This window comes from Lissotriton helveticus, chromosome 3_1, assembly GCF_964261635.1.
Source record: "Lissotriton helveticus chromosome 3_1, aLisHel1.1, whole genome shotgun sequence".
Classification (NCBI taxonomy): Eukaryota; Metazoa; Chordata; class Amphibia; order Caudata; family Salamandridae; genus Lissotriton; species Lissotriton helveticus.
In genome coordinates this window covers 1,816,096,328-1,816,115,713 of record NC_136061.1, presented here as the reverse complement: position 1 = coordinate 1,816,115,713, position 19,386 = coordinate 1,816,096,328, and the positions used below count along the sequence as shown (strand labels likewise).

Sequence of the window (19,386 nt, the reverse complement as noted above, 5' to 3'; positions counted from 1 at the left end):
GGGTTTCTTATTTAGGTTAGTGCCGGGGGTTGTGCAGGGTAGTGTTTGAGGGTAGGGACCGGACTGGGGGGTCTGGGAGGGTTGTGCTGGGAGTAGTGTTTTAGGATTTAGGGTAGTACTGTGGTGTGTGTGTGTAGTGGTGTAGGGTAGTGCTGTGGTGTGTAGTGCAGGGTAGTGTCAAGGGGGTCGTGCAGGGTAGTGTTTAAGTGTAGGGACTGGACTGGGAGTTGGAGAAGGGTCGTGCTGGAGGTAGTGGTTTAGGGTAGTTCTGTGGTGTTTGTAGTGCAGGGTAGTGTGTTAGGGTAGTGTCAGGGTTGTGCTGGGTAGTCTTAATGTAGGGAGAGTACTGGGCGTCGGAAGGTCGTGCAGGAGTACTAAATGAGGGTTTAGGGCAGGACAGGTGGTCACTTACATTGCATACTTTACCATCTGCATAGCTTTACCATGCATGCCTTTGCGTTGTAATGGTATGCGTGGTAAAAGCATATTCGTGGTAAAAGTATGTGATGTAATGGCATGTTGCAATTGCAACGTGTTGTAATACCCGCGTTGTAATGGCACGCGTGGTAGTAGTACACGTTGTAATGAGTCATATTCCTTATAAATGCGGTTGCCATACAACTGTATCAGGGAGGTCAGCATAAAATCATGCACCATCTCCTGAAGCACGGGCCTAAAATAGTTTGGCCTCTACTCATCAATTATTTATTTTTTCTCTACATTTTGTACGTTTAAACAATGTTCCGCTAAAGCCACGCAGAGTAGCCCTTTAAAGGCCTAGAAAAAGAGGCCAGTGGAGGCCTCTTGAACTTGCCTGTGTGATGTTCTTTATGGAGTCTTAGTGTGCAGATTGCTGTGTAAGGTTTTCTGTTCAGGAGGGTTGTTCTGTTGGTGGCTTGCGTAAGAAGTGCCTTGTAGATTTTGCCATCTGTAGTTTTCTAGATATGGTGCATGTGGGCAGGGGCAGCTAGTACCTTTAAAAATTAGTGGGGTAGGGCACACCGTAATGCTCAGATATATTGCCTGTTACTCTTCCTGACAATGACTAGTGGGAAAGAAAGGGGGTTTACTTCCTGCTGCCAAATCCAGCAATCAGCAGCTTCAGGGTTTGTTGGAGCGTGCTAACCCAGCGCTCATTTTGAGGCTCTGGGCCTGTGTTCAATCCCTCGGCCGTTTTACAGCACTGGGATTGCAGGCTCTGAAGTGCGCATGACAGATTGGCCGGCTGTCAGCACTTTAAGCAGTCATCGTGCAATATGCAGGAATCTGCCTGCCCTGCCCCCACCATCACAATTGTGGTAGCGCGGCTGGCGGCACACAGAATAATTAAATGATATGGTAATGACCATTTTATTCTGTGTACCTGCTGCGCTTGCAGCAGGCGGGGCGAATCTCCTCCGCCTTAACGAGGAGCCGCCTCTGTGTTAGGTAATGTGCATGTATCAACCTGGTGTTACGCCACTGTCTCTAGTATGGGGTGCTTTGCAGGTGCCATGTTGTGTAGTGTGTTTCAGGGCATGATTTGTAGGACAGGGTAAAGTATGTTTAAGGCTCTGCATATTTTACACTATGTATTGTACTGTATCGGGGATGCTATGTAGACTGTTTTGCTTTTGAAGCTGTGGAGTATGGGTGTATAGAATGCTCTTTTAGAGCACATTTTAATTAATTTCTCTCTTACAGGGATCTACATCCTCATTGCTGTTGGTGCTGTGATGATGTTCGTGGGGTTTTTGGGCTGTTATGGCGCCATCCAGGAGTCGCAGTGCCTACTGGGGACGGTAAGACGTTTCATTCTCCTCCACATGCAAACCTCACCAAACACGCAAACAGCCTCTCTGACACGGTTCCAAGAAGTTTACTCCCCGTTACATCAACTATACTCCTTCTTGACGTCACTTGTAACCACTTGAGGGTGTTGCCTGGGAAAAGCTTTATGTAAGGCTAGGCTCAAGCTCACAAAAGTGATGCGAGTAATGCTAGCAGATAGTACAAACCTCTGGTAATACCTCGGAGTAGCATTCCATCCCATGTTTCACCCCTTGGGTCACTCTAGGCAGAGGCCTGCCTTATGTATATTCGTACTGACCCTGCTCCTCATGGGAATAGTCCATCCCAAACAGTCTGGCAAGACAACCTCCGGAAGGGATTGCAAGTAGCCATGCACCTTGTGACACAGGATCCAAGCTACTCCTCACTGATGAGGCCTTACAAGGCTGAAATCGATCTGGGGTTGCTTGTGCTCCCAGACATTTCAGGTAATTCCTTACCTTGATGTTTTTTTGTTCCTCTCATGTAATCCAACCGTGTCAGTTTTTGTATTTAGCATTGTTTGTGCCTTAGCAGATCCCTGTACAAAACTGTTACAACTACTTGACTCGTCACCCACTCCTTGTTGAGTTAGCTCTTGTCCAAATTGCGCAAACCAAAACCCCAAAATAACTCCTCAATCGTCCCCGTTTTAGGTTCTAACTTTACAAGTACTAGGAAGAAGGCACCTGCGCTGCTCTCACAACTCTTGCAACTACCACTGGAAGCAGCCTTATTGCAAGTGTTGGAAAACGTGTTTTATTTTCTTTCTTAAACTTTGAGCTGCAAGTACACATCTAGTGTTAATAATTGTTTATTTGCCAAACCGACAGATCTATGTAAAAGATGCAAGTAAATTAATAAACTATCTGCAAGAAGGGTGAACGGTTTTAGTAGTTGGCTTAAGGAGGAGGAGTTGAAAATGTGTGCCAAAAGCCATCCTGATTACTGACTGGAACATTGCTGGGGTTCAAGCCTCTGTCTCCCTCTCTGGCATGTCAGGATTTCATAATTAAGCTTTTAGCCGTCTGTGCTTGTAAACACCATTGAGATAGCCCCACCTTTAGTTCCAAATCCAAGCAAAATAAATGAGCAGTTTTTAAATAGTGTGCTGTGTTGTGATTGGCTGCTGATGCGCAAGTGGGAGGCAGCGATCAGGAATTAATACTGTACTGCAAACACTTGTACTTTAAATGCTGCCCTAAGGGGGTGGATGTGTCCAGATGTTGGTTCGGGGCACGCTGTCTCACTGGAACCAGTCTATACTTGGCTAATGAGCCCTAACTAGGGCAAAACCTTTTCTGGGTTGCTTGTGTTCTTGTTCAGAGAGGGCCTGGCCTGGCAGTTCAGGCTGGACTGTTCCCTTTGGAGCAGATTCGAATCTGATTTGCACGTGGGTCCAAACTGAGGTGGCACAGTGTTCAAAATTACGATTGACTGGAATTACCAGTACCTGCTATTATTTCAAGCATTTCTTACCTCTTTTGTGTACTTTAGTGGGTTTAAAGTTGGCACACGGCCTCTGGGCATGTGAGTACTGAGCTTCCAAGTACTACTAAACATGCTGGGGGAAGGAGGTGAGAGATGAAGTCGAATATTATCTTGGTAACGCATAGCGGTGGGCGAGCCACTGAAAGCTCGAGCCTGAGGTTTGGCTCTGCTCAATGCCGAGTTGGAACCTCGAGCCCATAACGAGCCGAGCTCTCATGAGACTTCTGCCTGCCTACCTCCCTGTACCCTGGATGTTGCCTTATGGTTAGAGATGTCACCTTTGGTACTAGGGAACTAGGTTCGAGTCTGGGTGTCGGCTCCTGTGATTCAGGGCAACACCCAGTCTTCCCGTTCCTACAAACTGTGTCCTTTTGTAATGTAACAGGTGCTTCCGGTTCAGTTCATGCTATACAAAAGCTTCAGAAAAATGCACACAGGTAAAAACAAAGCCTCAACACAGGTCAAGGCAAATAGATACCCATTTAGTAGCTGATTTGTACAAAGTGAAAGCACAAAAACCTAGATAAATAGCGGCTTCCCCAACTTAAACTGTGTGTTTGGGGAATCATTTCTTACACGAAAACTTCTCCATTATCGCGTCCATTTTTTTCACATTCGAAGAGATTCCTATTTTACGTGATTTTTGCTGCCTGAGCAACAAACATTTTCGAGACTGGGCTCGTGCACGAGCACTAAGGCCCGAGCCAGACCCGTGGCTCGGCTCTGTTATTTGTTGGCTCGCCCACGTCTAATAACGCAGAATCCCTCCGCGCTCCCCTTGTCATGGGTTTTTCCCATGTCAGGGGATTCCTTCCCCAACGGTTGCAGAGTTTCACAAGGTCTGCAAAGACCCCGCGGTGGCTGACTGGAACATGCCAGTTGTGACTCGATTTGCATCATGGGTAGTTTTGGTGTCTAGTGAGGGGCCTGCTTGTTTCCGCAGGTGTTCTGTTTGTTAACCAGTAAAATCCCTCTTAATTTTCCGCTGCATATGCTTAATCAAATTCTAAATGGGTGTATGATGTACTGTTATCCAGTATATTGAAGAAAGAGGGGCCCCTTTTAACCCAAAAGGAATAGGGCACTGTACAGTGAGAAAAGATTAGATCCCTTTGGGTAGATTAATTGCAATCTCATCATCAATCAGCATACCACATAAACCAGGTAATGCACTCTTCCAAATCCCTTAAGGACCAAACTGAAGATTGAACCATGTGAAACCAGGAATAACGCTAAACACAAATTAAAAAATTACAATTTTTTTTATTAATCATAAAGTATTCTAGTCAATAAAAGTGACCACATAATCAGTATACATAATATCTCCTAGGTAGTGAAACACAGTTCATTTACGAATTATTATACAACACAGGAGGTAGAGAGTAAAGAGAACAGACAAATACAATAGGTCTTTAAAATGTACACCTGTCCTAAAACAATATCTGTAGCATAGGGGTCAGTAGTTTGTAATTAATCCTTTAAAGCCATGCCTGTGTTAGCGGATTGTGTGCTAAAGATGGGAGTCGACGCGTTTCGATGGATGAATTTATAAGTCCATCTTTATCAAGACAAGTGTATAGACTCTCTGCAATTGTTAGAAAAATTTGTAGGGTTACCTGTATAATGATACAACCATAATTATTTCTATTCTATAAACTTAAAATTAGACTTTTTTTGTACATTAAAACAATTAAAACATTGAAAAAAGGGTTCAGTTTAAACGATATTCAATTCTTGGGTCCAAAGGTTAGCAATATACATTTTTAGACAGATTTCATATTGGCTAACCAGCCACCATTTATTCTAATTTAGGCTGTAGGGTTAAAGTACTAGTTTGGTACATAAAGGAGTTGAAAGAGTGCATTACCTGGCTTATGTGGTACGCTGATTGTATGATGATGAGAATGTAATTAATCTACCCAAAGGATCTAACCTTTTCTCACTGATATCCAGTATACATTATTCCAAATGTTGACTCTGGTTACACCCAAGTGTCTGTCTATATGCAGCTGTGCAAGGCCTGCTGCCTGTCTAAACGGGGCTGGGTTGGTGTTTCCCGCTCCCCTCGGGCGGCCAGCGCGGCCATCAGTATGCAGAGTGCGGCGGCGGTGTCGCAGCGCGGGCAGACGTGCGGGAAATGCTCATAAATCTCCCCGTGTGCAGCCAGCACGTCGCAGAGCTCCCAGGAGCAGTGCTGGTCTGCATCGCCCACGCACCAAGTCTGCCAAATACAGATGGGTCATTCGGGAGCTTGACATTAACAAGTCGCAGCCTGGCGGCTGGGAAATGCAGAAGAAGCCATCTTGGACCAGGTGACAGCTGCCCCACTGCAAGACGATGACGTTACTATCCTGGGCTGACTGCATGGTTTACCCCCATGGGACTGTACATGTATCAGATACTCCAGAGACAGGGGTAGGGCGCTTAGCGTACACAGATTTGTGTGGGGCCTCCTGTGTACGAATGTGCAGATGACGTCATCCTGTTTCAACATGTCGGTGTTTACTTTGTGCAGCCAGCAAATGTCTGTTAATATGTGCATTAGAAAACCTTTGGAATACCGTGACCTCCTTTCACCTGTACCCCAGCAATGCGGTGCCGGTCAAAGGAGAAGGCCACAGTGCATAAGACCCTGGGCCTGTACTTGTGCAGCATGCTCTTCAAAGAACCAGCAGCCTTATCACAGTTGTCTCTAAGATAGTTAAACACGTACACGCCGTTCTTGCTTCAACAATATATAATAAGCAACAGCCACTTCTCTGTTCTCCACCTGAATTCTATAAGGGATATATGGGGGTGTTGTATCGCACTTTGACCCCTATTTCCAGCGCTGCTGAGTGTGATGCTATTTCAGTCTCCTATACGCTTTGGAGGGCTTAAGAGTATGGATGGGGTGAACATGGTTTGAGGGCATTCTGTGCACGTGGGTGGCACTCACAGGAGTACGACATGGAAGATAATAGTTCTGAGTTTGGGGTAGTCACTTGCGGTGCAGTAGCATACCTCCAGCCATTGCAGCCTCCAAGGAGGATAACTAAGGGTAGTGGCCGTGAACCCACTGAGTCACTGAAGGTGAATAGCTTTTCTATGACGAATCAAGGAAGTTTGCAGAGAAGGTGACCCTGTTGGAAGTCCATGGGAAGCAGTTGGCATTGTGGGAGGGCAAAGACTCATTCCAAGGCAGGTAATTCAGTCCTAATTATGGTGATTTTGAGAGGAGTGTGGGGAGCAGATCCCCTTTTTTGAGCTTTAACAATGACAGTTCTGTGAGGAACTGAAAGCCTTGGGTGGCCCGCCTTGGTTTGCGGTCCGAGGAAAGCCCTCCTTGGCCTGTCAGCAAGGTCCAATCCTGGGTCCCTGGGCACAGGAGAGCCCTCCAGGGATCTGTGGGTATGTCAAGACCTCCCAGCAAAGATGGAACATTCTTGGTGGTATTCCCTTCGTGGAATGTAGATGTGAGAGGTGCTCTCTTGGGTTCTCTGCATAGGTCGCTATAGAGCTGTGGGCATAGGACATCTGCCTGTAGCTGTGGAGATGAGGTTCCAGTCAGTGGCTGTGGGCGCTGGACACCCTCCTTGACCTGTGTGTATGTATGGAAGGGTCTATGATTATGGCGTTCTCAGGCCATATTGATATCAACACACGTCTTTTTCACCATTTTGTCTCCCTTCAGTTCTTTGCCTGTTTGGTGATCCTCTTCGCCTGTGAAGTTGCTGCCGGAATTTGGGGCTTTGTCAACAAAGACCAGGTATCCAATTGTAACCATTTATTTTTCTTTCTCACCATTGAGTGTTTTGTCCATGCATGCATTCCCTAACCGGCTTCATTTCTTGTACCCCATCTTAACGCTCGTACTTGCAACGATAATGGGCAACTACATTCTGCAATAGGAGTTCATAGCATAACTGTGTTAAGGCTTTCTGCAAAGGAAAAACATGAAGCTCGTCAGAGCTAGTACTGAAATCATTCTCAGCCCAGCACGTGGAGTACGTTCCTGTAGCCGCACTGAAAGGGAAAGCATAAGATTTAGTGTCTGCTTGCGAAAGGTAAGGAACGTGGCCCAGAGATCTGTAGCAACAATATTCCATTGATTAACTGGATGCAGTCTCATAGGGTAGGCTTCAGTAGATTAGCAAGCATTGGTTCTGGGTAAAAGTCATGTGTCCCACAGACTTTTTACTTTTCTCTGAGATGCTCCATTGGTCAGCCCATCCTCTGGTTTAACAGAAGGGCCTCTGTCTTCCAGAATGATTCCATCACCTCTGTACGCGCTGTTGAGCAAATAAAACCTTGTTAGTCATGAAAGAGTGAAGAGTTCGAGATGTGCCTATCAAAAGTGTCATGGTAGTGTGGTTATGTAGAGAGGTAAAGACTTCAGTATATATAGTGTGGAAGGATGAGAACTAAGAAATCAGACACTGAAGTTCGGTCCACAGTTGAGGTACACAGAAGTAAAAACCATTCTTCATTAAGAAGTATGGGTAGGGAGAATGAAGACCACGCTAGCCAGGAAACAAGACCATTTTTTTAAAGGAATGTTCATCTTAATGTTTATAACGTTTTTTTTTTTAACTGGGTGTTAAAATCACAGTTCTTCAGGCCTTAATAATGAGACAAATTCAGATTTAAAAAAAAAATGTTTTTGAGGCATAATACAGGTCACAAATGGAATATAGCCTTTCGAACATGTGGAATTTAAGATAAGCTGGTTATTAATGGCGCTGCTGTAGCTTTCTTAATTTTGTGTAGTAGCACAATAAATGTATGTGAGCTGCGTTGATATTTGCAGAAGAGGTCACAGTAGTCATGCAGGTGACTAGTCGCGCCACCATACTGCAAAGAAGTGCTGCAATTGCATAAACTCAGTTGTGTATCAATCGTGCGAAGCAAGTTGATGTCTGACCATGGTGGAACAAGGGCACTGATGCAGCACTGAACAGGTGACTGCCGTGGGTTGTGGTGTCCATATGAGGCATCCTGTGTAGTACTCAAGAAGCCTGCATAAAACTGCTACAAGTATGGGACAGAACTCCTGCTTACCCACATTAAGGGATGTCTGTTGTTGGGCCAGGGTTTGGTACAAGTGCACCATCTACTGAGCACTGTCCCCTGTAAGTGGTGGCTGTGCTAGAGGCCATTTGTTGAGTTACAATGCAGCCACTGCAATTTCGACCACTTCCAAAAAAGGCTAGTCGCGAGCATCATGGTGGAGGGTGCAAGCCATGACCCACAGAGCAGAGTGCACATATACAAAGGATATGGTAATGGTGTTTGGTTTGTTGCCTGAATGCTCCTCTGCATTGGTGTACGAACTATTCTCCATGCTAGTGGTTTTGCAGAGAACATCTGAGGGAGTGAGACAAACTAACAGTCAATAAACCAGAGCAGCCCCACTGAGTAACAAAGGGTGGGGCAAGTACTTGGGGGTGAGGAGATGCAAGAGTAGTGCAGATGCGGAGGGCCTATGGGAATGTAGCTAGTAAATCACTAGATAGGTCTGGTAAGTGCTCTTTTGCTGCAATTCTGTCCAAGAGAACCTGGAGGCGCTGCCCTTATCTTGCACACTCCCATCCGTTTAGCCACCTCCTCAGCCAGTTCGATGTTTCTCTTTATCCCAAGTCTGAGCTGCCCTCCCTTTATCCCAATTTGCAGCTTCACCTCGCTTCGCAGGTGAGACTTACCCACACCCATAACTTTTCAACCAAAATTGTAACTTTAGGAACAAAGAACCAACGGCGGACTCTGAGTGCCGCACCGGTCTCTGTATAATCACCCCAGGTATAATCGAATGTCAATTTGTTTGGTGGCATGCACAACTTGCTCCTGCAGCTGCCGTTGGAAGCTGCAACCCGCTAGCTTGGGAACCAGAACCAATGAAGAAATGGAGCGGTGCACTAACCTGATGTGGTAGTATTCAATGAAGCACGATCAGTAACTTCGTTGATAATGTCTTTATTCAAAATAGATCAAAATCAATAGAAAACAGACATCAGCCAACGCGTTTCGTTCATGGACACTAACTTCGTCAGGGCTGGAAAAGGAACATAAAAGACACATGGACAATATGCCATATAAACAATGAAACATACCTATTACAATAACAGAGAAGGACGAAGGAAAAGTTTAAACATATTTGACAAAGGGTACTATTTACAACAGTTGGGACAAATATAAAGTTTTATTAAAACAGACATGCACAACAATCAATCTAAAATTCATGTAAGTCACCTACGGAAATAGTAACAATCCAGGTGCTTAACACTCCTGATAAAAGCATGGACAGTGGACAGTGGATCTATTTTGAACAGGGGTACTCCTAGTACGGCCCGCGGGCCGGTGGCAGCCCGGCAAGCCTTCCCTGGCGGCCCGCGGACCTTCCAGACATCCTACCCGGGTTTTTTTTTTTTTTTTTTATTTTTTTTTTTTTAAAGAGTGTCTGCAAGCAGAGCGCGACTCAGACTCTGCTGCTCTGTGGGGGTCGGGCGATTCTCACTATAGTCAGAGTGGAGCTGCGGGGGCGCTGAGAGGTGAACAAAACCTCATTAACATGACAATGGTCATTTAAAAACATGTGAAGTGCTTGGGTGCGGCTGTGTGTGGAGATTGTGTGTGCGTGAGATAACAATCCCAGGCATACAGTCTCAAAGAGTGGCACAATAGACAGATGGCAAACACACAACCAATTCAATATGAAAAAATATACATGTTTAATATGATAGACATATAATAAAAATCAATACATTGATCCTAATTGATAAAATAACATTGTACTAATACATATGTTGTCACAGTAAAAATTAATATATAAGGAATTGACGGTTTCCTGTCGACGCGTTTCGACATACACACTATGCCTTCATCAGGACTGTAACCATCATTATTCTGTGAAAAAAGAGGATTATAGAAAAGTTTTATTCCATAGTTCATTGAATCTATAGCAGAATAATTGAATTAGTAATCAGATTTGCCAAACAACATTCTATTGCCACTTATTTTGTTCATCTAGCTGATGTACTGCTTCTTAGTTTTATACATTGTCAAACAGATACCTATGCCCAGATAATTATTCAAACAAGGAGACACGAATGGAGAATGCATATATATATCAATTAGATACATGTACTATCATATAAGCATTGGGTATGTATAAATCTCTTTCTTATTCGTACATATACCTAGCAATTATCCATTGATGCATGATTATTAAGAGATAAAAACTGCTTCATAAGTCAATGACCTAGGTAATTTAGTAATTACCAACCTACAAAGAAAGGCAATAAGAAAAAAAGTTTTTGCGTAGAGATTGAAGCACAAAGAATAAAGAATAAAGAAGAATAGAAGAAAAGATATTAGTCCTATGGACCGAGAATATTGTCCATAAAGGGTGCTCAAAACTAAGAAGGGCCCTAATATAGATAACAAATATTGTAACAAACCAAGCCCTACTCGCTAGTCAATCCCTTCAAACCAGATGTCCATACGTTTGGAAAAGCTTAAGATAGATTCTCTAGTTTAAAGATTACTTTTCTCTGCCCAGTACATAGATGTGTAGCACAGATAAGGGCCTCACTGCAGGGTGGATATATTGTCACAAATGATCTTACCTTATATTAAAAAGGATATTTCGTATGATGAACACGTAATTTGTATAGTATATATACAAAGTATATATACTATACAAATTACGTGTTCCCTAGGGCCCTTCTTAGTTTTGAGCACCCTTTATGGACAATATTCTCGGTCCATAGGACTAATATCTTTTCTTCTATTCTTCTTTATTCTTTATTCTTTGTGCTTCAATCTCTACGCAAAAACTTTTTTTCTTATTGCCTTTCTTAGTAGGTTGGTAATTACTAAATTACCTAGGTCATTGACTTATGAAGCAGTTTTTATCTCTTAATAATCATGCATCAATGGATAATTGCTAGGTATATGTACGGATAAGAAAGATTTATACATACCCAATGCTTATATGATAGTACATGTATCTAATTGATATATATATGCATTCTCCATTCGTGTCTCCTTGTTTGAATAATTATCTGGGCATAGGTATCTGTTTGACAATGTATAAAACTAAGAAGCAGTACATCAGCTAGATGAACAAAATAAGTGGCAATAGAATGTTGTTTGGCAAATCTGATTACTAATTCAATTATTCTGCTATAGATTCAATGAACTATGGAATAAAACATTTCTATAATCCTCTTTTTTCACAGAATGATGGTTACAGTCCTGATGAAGGCATAGTGTGTGTCGAAACGCGTCGACAGGAAACTGTCAATTCCTTATATATTAATTTTTACTGTGACAACATATGTATTAGTACAATGTTATTTTATCAATTAGGATCAATGTATTGATTTTTATTATATGTCTTTATCATATTAAACATGTATATTTTTTCATATTGAATTGGTTGTGTGTTTGCCATCTGTCTATTGTGCCACTCTTTGAGACTGTATGCCTGGGATTGTTATCTCACATATATTGTTTGCCCTGTCCCAGGATATTTATCCACAACAGGGGGTCCTTGCTTTTTTCACAGATTGTGTGTGCGTGTCCAGTAAAGAAATGTTCTCAAATCGCTGCGCTTCTTCGCAGGCGGGCAGTAACACTTTGAAGCTGAACAGCATAGGAGACATGCCGTTTCCAAGACTGTTTTTAGGACTAAACGAAGCGAGGCTTTTTAATTTGCGTCCGCTTGGATAGTTGGTGTTTACTTTGCAAGCGCCGAAACGCCTCAGCGACTACCTTATTGATTTGTTGCACCTGTTCCGTGTCCGCGGGTGGCAGTGGTGCCCGCCAGTCATGGCAGCAAATGGTGATGGCTCACAGAGGTTCCCGCCGCGAGGGGCACAGGGGGCGGCGGTCCGTGGCACAGGCTGATGCTGACAGCACAGGTACAGAGACTCCTGTTGTTTCGCACTCTGTGACCACCAGCGGCGCTGCCTAGTGCCTCATCGGCTCTACCCTGTTCTGGGAGCACCAAGGACAGAGCAGACGCTCTTTAGAGCTTCAGCCATTTAGCTCCGGTGCTCAGTGGCAGAGGTGACGGGGTCCAACAATGTCTGGGAACACCAGGGGCGTTGCGGAGTGTCCTGTGCTTCCCGCCTCTGCGTGCTCCAGGGACAGAGCCGAGGCTCTTGCAGCACCCTGCTCTCTGCGTGAGTTTCACTGGCTTTAGGGAACCGGCAGCGCCCGGTGTTTGGCAGCGCCAGAGAAAGAGACGTTGCTCTCAGAGAGTCCGTCAGCTCAGGTGTCCGGGTAGTGGAGACAGGTTGACGAGCCCTGTCTGTAAGGGCTTCAGGGAGAGAGCCGAGGCTCTCCGAGCGTCCTGATGTCCGCACCAGGGGTGCTAGTTCGATTCATAAATATGCGCTTGTAATCAAAAACTAGCCCCACAAAGCATAAGAAAAAGACATAGATTAATTTATGTAGCACAGAGCTACTTCATAAGGATGCTTGCAAAAATAACACCTATATTGTAGCATAGATATCTTACATTTGCGAAGAGGCACCTCCCACACATAAGAGGTAAAACAGAAAGCAGTAAAAAAATCAGCAACAAATTCCAATGAAAGAAATCACTGCCATCAATGATATAAAACTGGAGCCGAATGAAAACAAAATAATAATAGGCACCAACTTCTACTGAAAGAAGTCATAGCCATCAATGACATAACAGACGTAAAACAGAAATTGTGTACTGGTTGACACTATCCTCACGCTCCACCTGGGACAGACATTCTTTCACCTTTTTTTATTCGGTCCCCATGCTAATCACAAAATAAACGTCCCTTCATCTGTACATAGGGTCCGGCAGTCCCTGGTGTTTGGGGCGCTAGAGACAGAGCCGAGGCTCTCGCAGCGCCCAGCCCTCTGAGTGAGTTTCACTGGCTTTAGGGACGCAGCGCCCGGTTTTGGGCAGCCGTGGCTCTCAAAGAGTCCGTCAGCTCAGGGGTACGGCCCGGTAGTGAAGACAGGTGGTGGACGAGCCATAAGGCCCCCAGGCACGATGCTGACCCTCTCCTGGTGTCTGCACCAGGGGCCTGGGAGTAGCGACATAGGGTCGGGCAGTGCCTGGGGTTTGGGACGCTAGAGCGCGAGGGAGTGGAGGGAGGGAGAGTGAGGGAGGGAGAGTGAGGGAGGGAGAGAGGGAGGGAGAGTGAGGGAGGGAGAGTGAGGGAGGGAGAGTGAGGGAGAGTGAGGGAGGGAGAGTGAGGGAGGGAGAGTGAGGGAGGGAGAGTGAGGGAGGGAGGGGGAGGGAGGGAGGGAGAGGGAGGGAGAGGGAGGGAGGGAGAGTGAGGGAGGGAGGGAGAGTGAGGGAGGGAGGGAGAGTGAGGGAGGGAGGGAGAGTGAGGGAGGGAGGGAGAGGGAGGGAGAGTGAGGGAGGGAGGGAGAGTGAGGGAGGGAGAGTGAGGGAGGGAGAGCGAGGGAGGGAGACCAAGTGGGAGAGCGAGAGAGAGGGAGAGCGAGGGAGAGCGAGGGAGAGCGAGGGAGAGGGAAGGAGGGAGAAGGAAACAGAGCGAGAGGGAGACAGAGGGAATGAGGGAGAGGGAAGGAGAGGGAGACAGAGGGAAGGAGAGAGAGGGAAATAGAGTGATGGAGAGGGAAATAGAGTGATGGAGAGGGAAATAGTGTGATGGAGAGGGAAATCGAGAGAGGGAAACAGAGAGAGGGAGAGAGAGAGAGCGAGACAGTCGGGGTGAGTGAGACAGAGGAAGAGAGGGAGTGAGAGAGTCAGAGTGAGTGAGACAGAGGGAGACAGAGAGGGGGAGGGAGGGGGAGAAAGAGAGGGAGGGAGAGAGAGAGCGCGAGAGAGAGAGAGATGTGTGTATGCCGGGTCTGGTGGCTCAGGGGATGAAGGCGTCCACTGCAGGGACCTGTGATCAACCTCATGGTCACAGGTTCTCTTTACTCTAGCCCCGCCCCCTTCCCCACTGATCCCGCCCTCACCGGTGTGGCCCTCGGACACAAACCACACTGTAAATTTGGCCCCCGAGAGAAAGTTTGTGAGTACCCATGATTTTGAATAAAGACATTATCAACGAAGTTACTAATCATGCTTCATTATTGAAAACTACCACATCCGGGTAGTGCACCGCTCCATTTCAAAATTGTAATTTTGTTTATATAGCATGAGTGGCTGCAGATACCCATGCTCTGCATACTCCTGCCATCTATTGTTGGGCTCTGACGTTTGCAACTTGTTTTTCTTAAAAGAAGTCTATCAAGTTATGAAATTTATTCCTCACCTGGTTGGCAATGCGCAGGGCCATCGGCTCAATTGGTAGATTGTTTTACCCTTTCCATTGGGTTCCGATGAGTTTCAACATAGCTCCTTGACTCAATGTTTTCGATGTTTGTGGTTTTCGGAGCTCAATCCTTCCTGATCTCATCGAGAATTCTTTCATTGGTGGTTCTTTCTTCTCCTGCCTCGATACGCTTCAATGACTGTCACTGAAGTCTTGTTCCCCAATCCCATGGGTATCTCTTGGGCCTCCTTCCCTTCTCTACCAACTACATCAAATGAAGATGCGTAGAGAGTGATGGAATGGACACCCTTAAAGAAATGCTTCAGTGCCATGCAAAATACCCCAGGACTAACCTGCACCTGGTTTGTCATTTGTGTCTCTTCAGAAATGTCTTTGATCCTGACCTTATTGGTGCAGAAGATTACCACACAGGTTCCACAAGCTCCGCAGCCCAAAAACCATGCACGGAGGTTGTAGGCTCTGACTCATCAGGGCCCGAACTGATGGACGACGTGGATGGGGGGGTACTCCGTCCACCTCCCTCTGTGCAGTCCATGCCCCAAGACTATGCCAAGGGCAGTGCTTAATTTGTAAATGAATGACAGTGCCCAAAACTCTACTCCGAAACCTGCAGTCAGTGCAATCAAATGTTAGCACGCGGAATACCAATCTTCATTTCACCTCAGGCCTACTTAATCCACCACAATACGCTTCCTGCCCCTTGTTGGTTCCTGCTTGCTCCCTTGGACTTTTTTTTAGTCTGTCTCTTTGTCAGTCTATCTAATAAGTACTGTTGGCCCCATCGCACCCTCTGCTCAAATTAAGCACGGGCCAAGAGTTGAGTACTGTCTACATCAAAACTCACATGGAGCAGCAGACCACTGCCTTCAAAGTGGTCAGCGTCTAGCCCCTGGGCAGAAGCCACCTCTTAGTGTGCCAGGCCCCAGTCCGTATCGAGGCAAGGTTTGGAAACCAAGGCAGGATCCAGTCAAGACGCTCTACCACCATCTGCCTTCGAGTTCAAAGAAATACCTCTGCAGGAAAGTGCCTAAATTCACTTCAAAACAGTTGACCCCGAAACGTGCCTAGACGGCAGACTTCGAAGACTGACTGCTTCAGTACAAGCTTGATTAGCGGAGACTATTCGTATCCACCCCAGATGAGGAAATCTTCCTTTCTTGGGCACCGTTGCACCAGGGAGGCCTGGTGCAACGGTGCCCAAGAAACACAGACTTGCCTTCAAGGACAGCCCCGAGCCTGATCCTTCTATACTTTTGGCTCCTGCACTGAAGTCACTCATTGACAAGGCCACCAGCCTTCCTTCTCCATCGAAACCACAACCCCTCCTCCTAGCTCCCCTCAGGGGTCACCACAGACCCTTTTTGAGCACAGGCAGCCTTTAGTCCCCTATAGAGGACTTTGATGCCTGCTCTATCACTACCCACAACCCACTGACTAGCCCCGGGAAGAATGATGGGAAGCCCCCAGGAGACCTGATCTTGAGCATGTCCCAGTCAGGTCTTCTAACCCAGACGGCACTACTGCCTACCACAGTTCATCAAACGTGTAGTTGCCTACCACGAAGTAGAAAGACCTGCACACCACCCCTGAGGAAACACTCTGGATGGAGCTTTGGCTCCAGCTCCTGTCCAAGGCTCGTGGCTACCCCGGAAACATTTGAGGAGCCAGTGAGATCCTGGTTTGTTACACCCAGGATAAAGAAAAAGGCTTCCTTTGACTCCTTGTATATTAGATGATAACCCCTCAGGTTCCTGAGTGAGCCGCAGAACAGGCCACAAGTGATGTCTCCACCCCCCACCCCTAGATAACGAGAACAAGCAGATTGACAGTGTGGGTAAGAGGGTTGCAGTGGGTGCTGCAACCTACTGGCTCATCACTAATTCTGTGGGCCTCTTGTCTCTATGACGGAGGACAGTGGGACGAGATGGAGGACCTGCTCCAGCACTCCAAGGGCTGTTTAATTCCTATAGCCCGATGCCCAGGACATATTGTTTGAGGTCAAGGGCAACACGTTTTCATGTGTATTTTGTCCTTAGGACAAGTAGCCCCAGCCCCCTGCAACACAAACCCTTTGGCTGCCTGTTTGCAGTACCACATTATGCACCAGGGAGGGTCACTGTCTGCAGTTGGGTAATAATTTTGTCCATATGTTAATGCTGTTCAAACTTGTATTTATGGTTCATTAATTGAAAGTGAAATTATTGTGATGAGCGCTCTAATAAGTGGTGTAAGCTCAGAGTGCGCTACTGGTTGTGGTTCCAGTATAAAACTGTACATATTTGTTCAGAGTTTAGCAATATGAGGCTATGTATAATGCTCCCAGGATGCTCTCTGATTTGATGCAAATATTTGCAGAAGCTTGAAAGCAAGATTAATGATTCTCCGCTTTCAAAATAAAATGCTCATTTTAAAAAATGAAAGCGGGGGAAAAAAACATTGCTCTAAACTACTGTAAAATGTCATGTACAATTTCTTTGCGGCATCATTTAGTAACATTTGTTGATGCATGCTATTATTTTCCAAAACTATTCATAATGGAAAATCAGTGTAACCAGTTTCAATAAGATTATGCGAAACAAATGTAATAAGCATTGGCCAAGCCAGTAGGTCTGAAATTTGGTGGTTAGCTTTTTAGTTTTGTCAATATGAACTGTTTTGGCATAGTGTTGCAAAACCTTATTGGTGTGGGAGCTGCCGGGGCCGCAACATTATAACCAACATTGGCAAAAGCAAAAATTCTTTTTAGTCTCAAAGCACACACTGCTACAGTAGTTACTGGCTCTGAACAAAACTACTTTGTGTGCCGTATGCTCCTTGTGAAAGAGCAGAATGCTGACACTCTGTGATGCCAGCCGATACAGAAAGAGAGACACAGAATTTTAATAAACGCAAAAGGTCATGGTCAACACCACACCAAATAAGTACCCCAATTATTAAATGTCTTAAAAGAGCACCCATGGTATTTGTCCTTGTATTAAGTGCAGCTATACGGTTTTTGTGAATTCCCAAGAATTTACCGAAGTAGTACAAGATCTAGTACTCCTAGAAAATAATTGTAAACTGCATTTTAGCATAAGCAAATATGTATGTGTAGATTTGCTCATGCGAAAATCTGAGTGTTTGCAAGCTCACTTTCCCTCCAACCACTTTTTCCTTAACTCTGGAAGAAGGTTTACGTCTGCCAATGTCAGGAGTAAATTTCCAACATTTCTCCGTATGGGAAAACATTAGAGAAGAGTTGTTGAAAATCCTTAAAACCTGCAAGTTAGGTTTGCACAGACTCAAAAGGGCATTCTAATCCTCAGACTATTGCTTACCATTTCCTTCAGCCCCAGTATGTAGATCTGCAGAAACATGGCAACATAAGGGGATTGCAAGTATTCAAACACTACTATAGTATGAGCCCTGGCATAAGCAGAGAGGCTCTATCAGAGCTCTTATATAATAAGATTGCAGCCATAATTTGTCACCGCACTACATGGCACCAAAGGGACAAGGGGATTTTGTTACAGGACAAGTAGATTCATGAATCAACCTGCAACGTGGACAAGTGGATATTTTATTAAATTCCACACCCCTAACTCCCTTCCTGAGCATAGTCAAAGAGGTGAGACGATGATGACCGAGTTAATCTCTAATGCCCCTATCCATTGTGCCCTCGATGGTGTTGATACCTCTGCCAAAGTGGTTAGTGTCCATCGGTCTGCACCACCACTTCGGGCTTTGCATCTCTGGTTTTAAATTAGAAGTCCACTGGCATCTCAATTTGCCTTTCATGGGGAACACCACCTCAGGTCGCAAGTTGATCAGATTCTTCAGAAAATAAAGCAGGACACTGACACTGCTAAAGCCATAGGTACCCTTCAAAAACTTTGTTAGGGGTTCCTTTCAGAGACAGCTGGAAAAACTTCCTCTGACCAATCTCAGTCCTACCGGCGCCAGCTGCAGGCCTACAACCAGCAAGGCGGCAGAGGCTGTCCTATAGGGTTCCTTCCAAGGTAACTCCAGAGGCACTCTCTCCAAGGGGGGCCTCTGCCTCCAAGCAGTGACTTGCCTCTGATCTTCCACCCTCTTCTTCAGGCACACCTGTCACAGGGAGACTTTGTAATGTAATTGAGGAGGGAAGAGCCTAGAAGTGGTTATATGGGAAATCCTAGTAGTAGACCAAGGTTTGGGGCGAGCCAAGGAGGGAAAGAGGAGGTAAGAGTCAAAGGATCTTGGATAGATCATGACAGTAGAATGAGGTTTGGGCTGAGTTAGAGTAGAGAATATATTGAGAGACGCATAGGATTAGACATAGAGTAGTGAGTGCATTGGAGGGAGCTGGATGTTTCTTATTTTTTTTCTACAGTCAAGAGTAAAGTAATAAAATCTTTAGAAACCTAATTAGATAGAAAGGGTATATATGTATGAAGAGATAAAATTGTATTGCATAAAGCTTTGGGGGTTTATTCCCTGCTATGAAGAATGTACTTCTGATCGGTGGGGTTTTCCATCCTAGAACACAGGTGCTGCCTCTAGCTCACTTTAACCCCACCAAATATACCACGCTACAAACACCCTCAGCCTGGAACGCCAGTGGCTTCTTCAAGAGGAGGTTCAGGCGCTTATTCTCAGAGGTGCCAAAGAGTCGGTACATCCACAGCAACAGGGTGCACTCGCTATACTTTGTGATCACCAAAAAAGATGGGTCCTTAAGACCCATTCTGGGCTTCAGGAACCTGAACAAGTGTACCCTCTCAGAACACTTCCACATGACTCATTGCCCTATCTGCTCAAGAGGGCAGACAAGCAAGTTTCAAGCACA

The 19,386-nt window shown here is 45.5% G+C and overlaps 1 protein-coding gene across 1 annotated transcript in view; it reads left to right on the top strand.

Moving 5' to 3' along the window:
• CD81 (CD81 molecule) overlaps positions 1 to 19,386 on the top strand; it is a 228,427-nt gene that overhangs the window by 140,110 nt on the left and 68,931 nt on the right. Inside the window, exons 3-4 of the mRNA XM_078682732.1 lie at positions 1,684 to 1,781; positions 6,974 to 7,048. Of these exons, the coding sequence (XP_078538858.1) occupies positions 1,684 to 1,781; positions 6,974 to 7,048 (173 nt within the window). The remainder of the gene's footprint in view (positions 1 to 1,683; positions 1,782 to 6,973; positions 7,049 to 19,386) is intronic.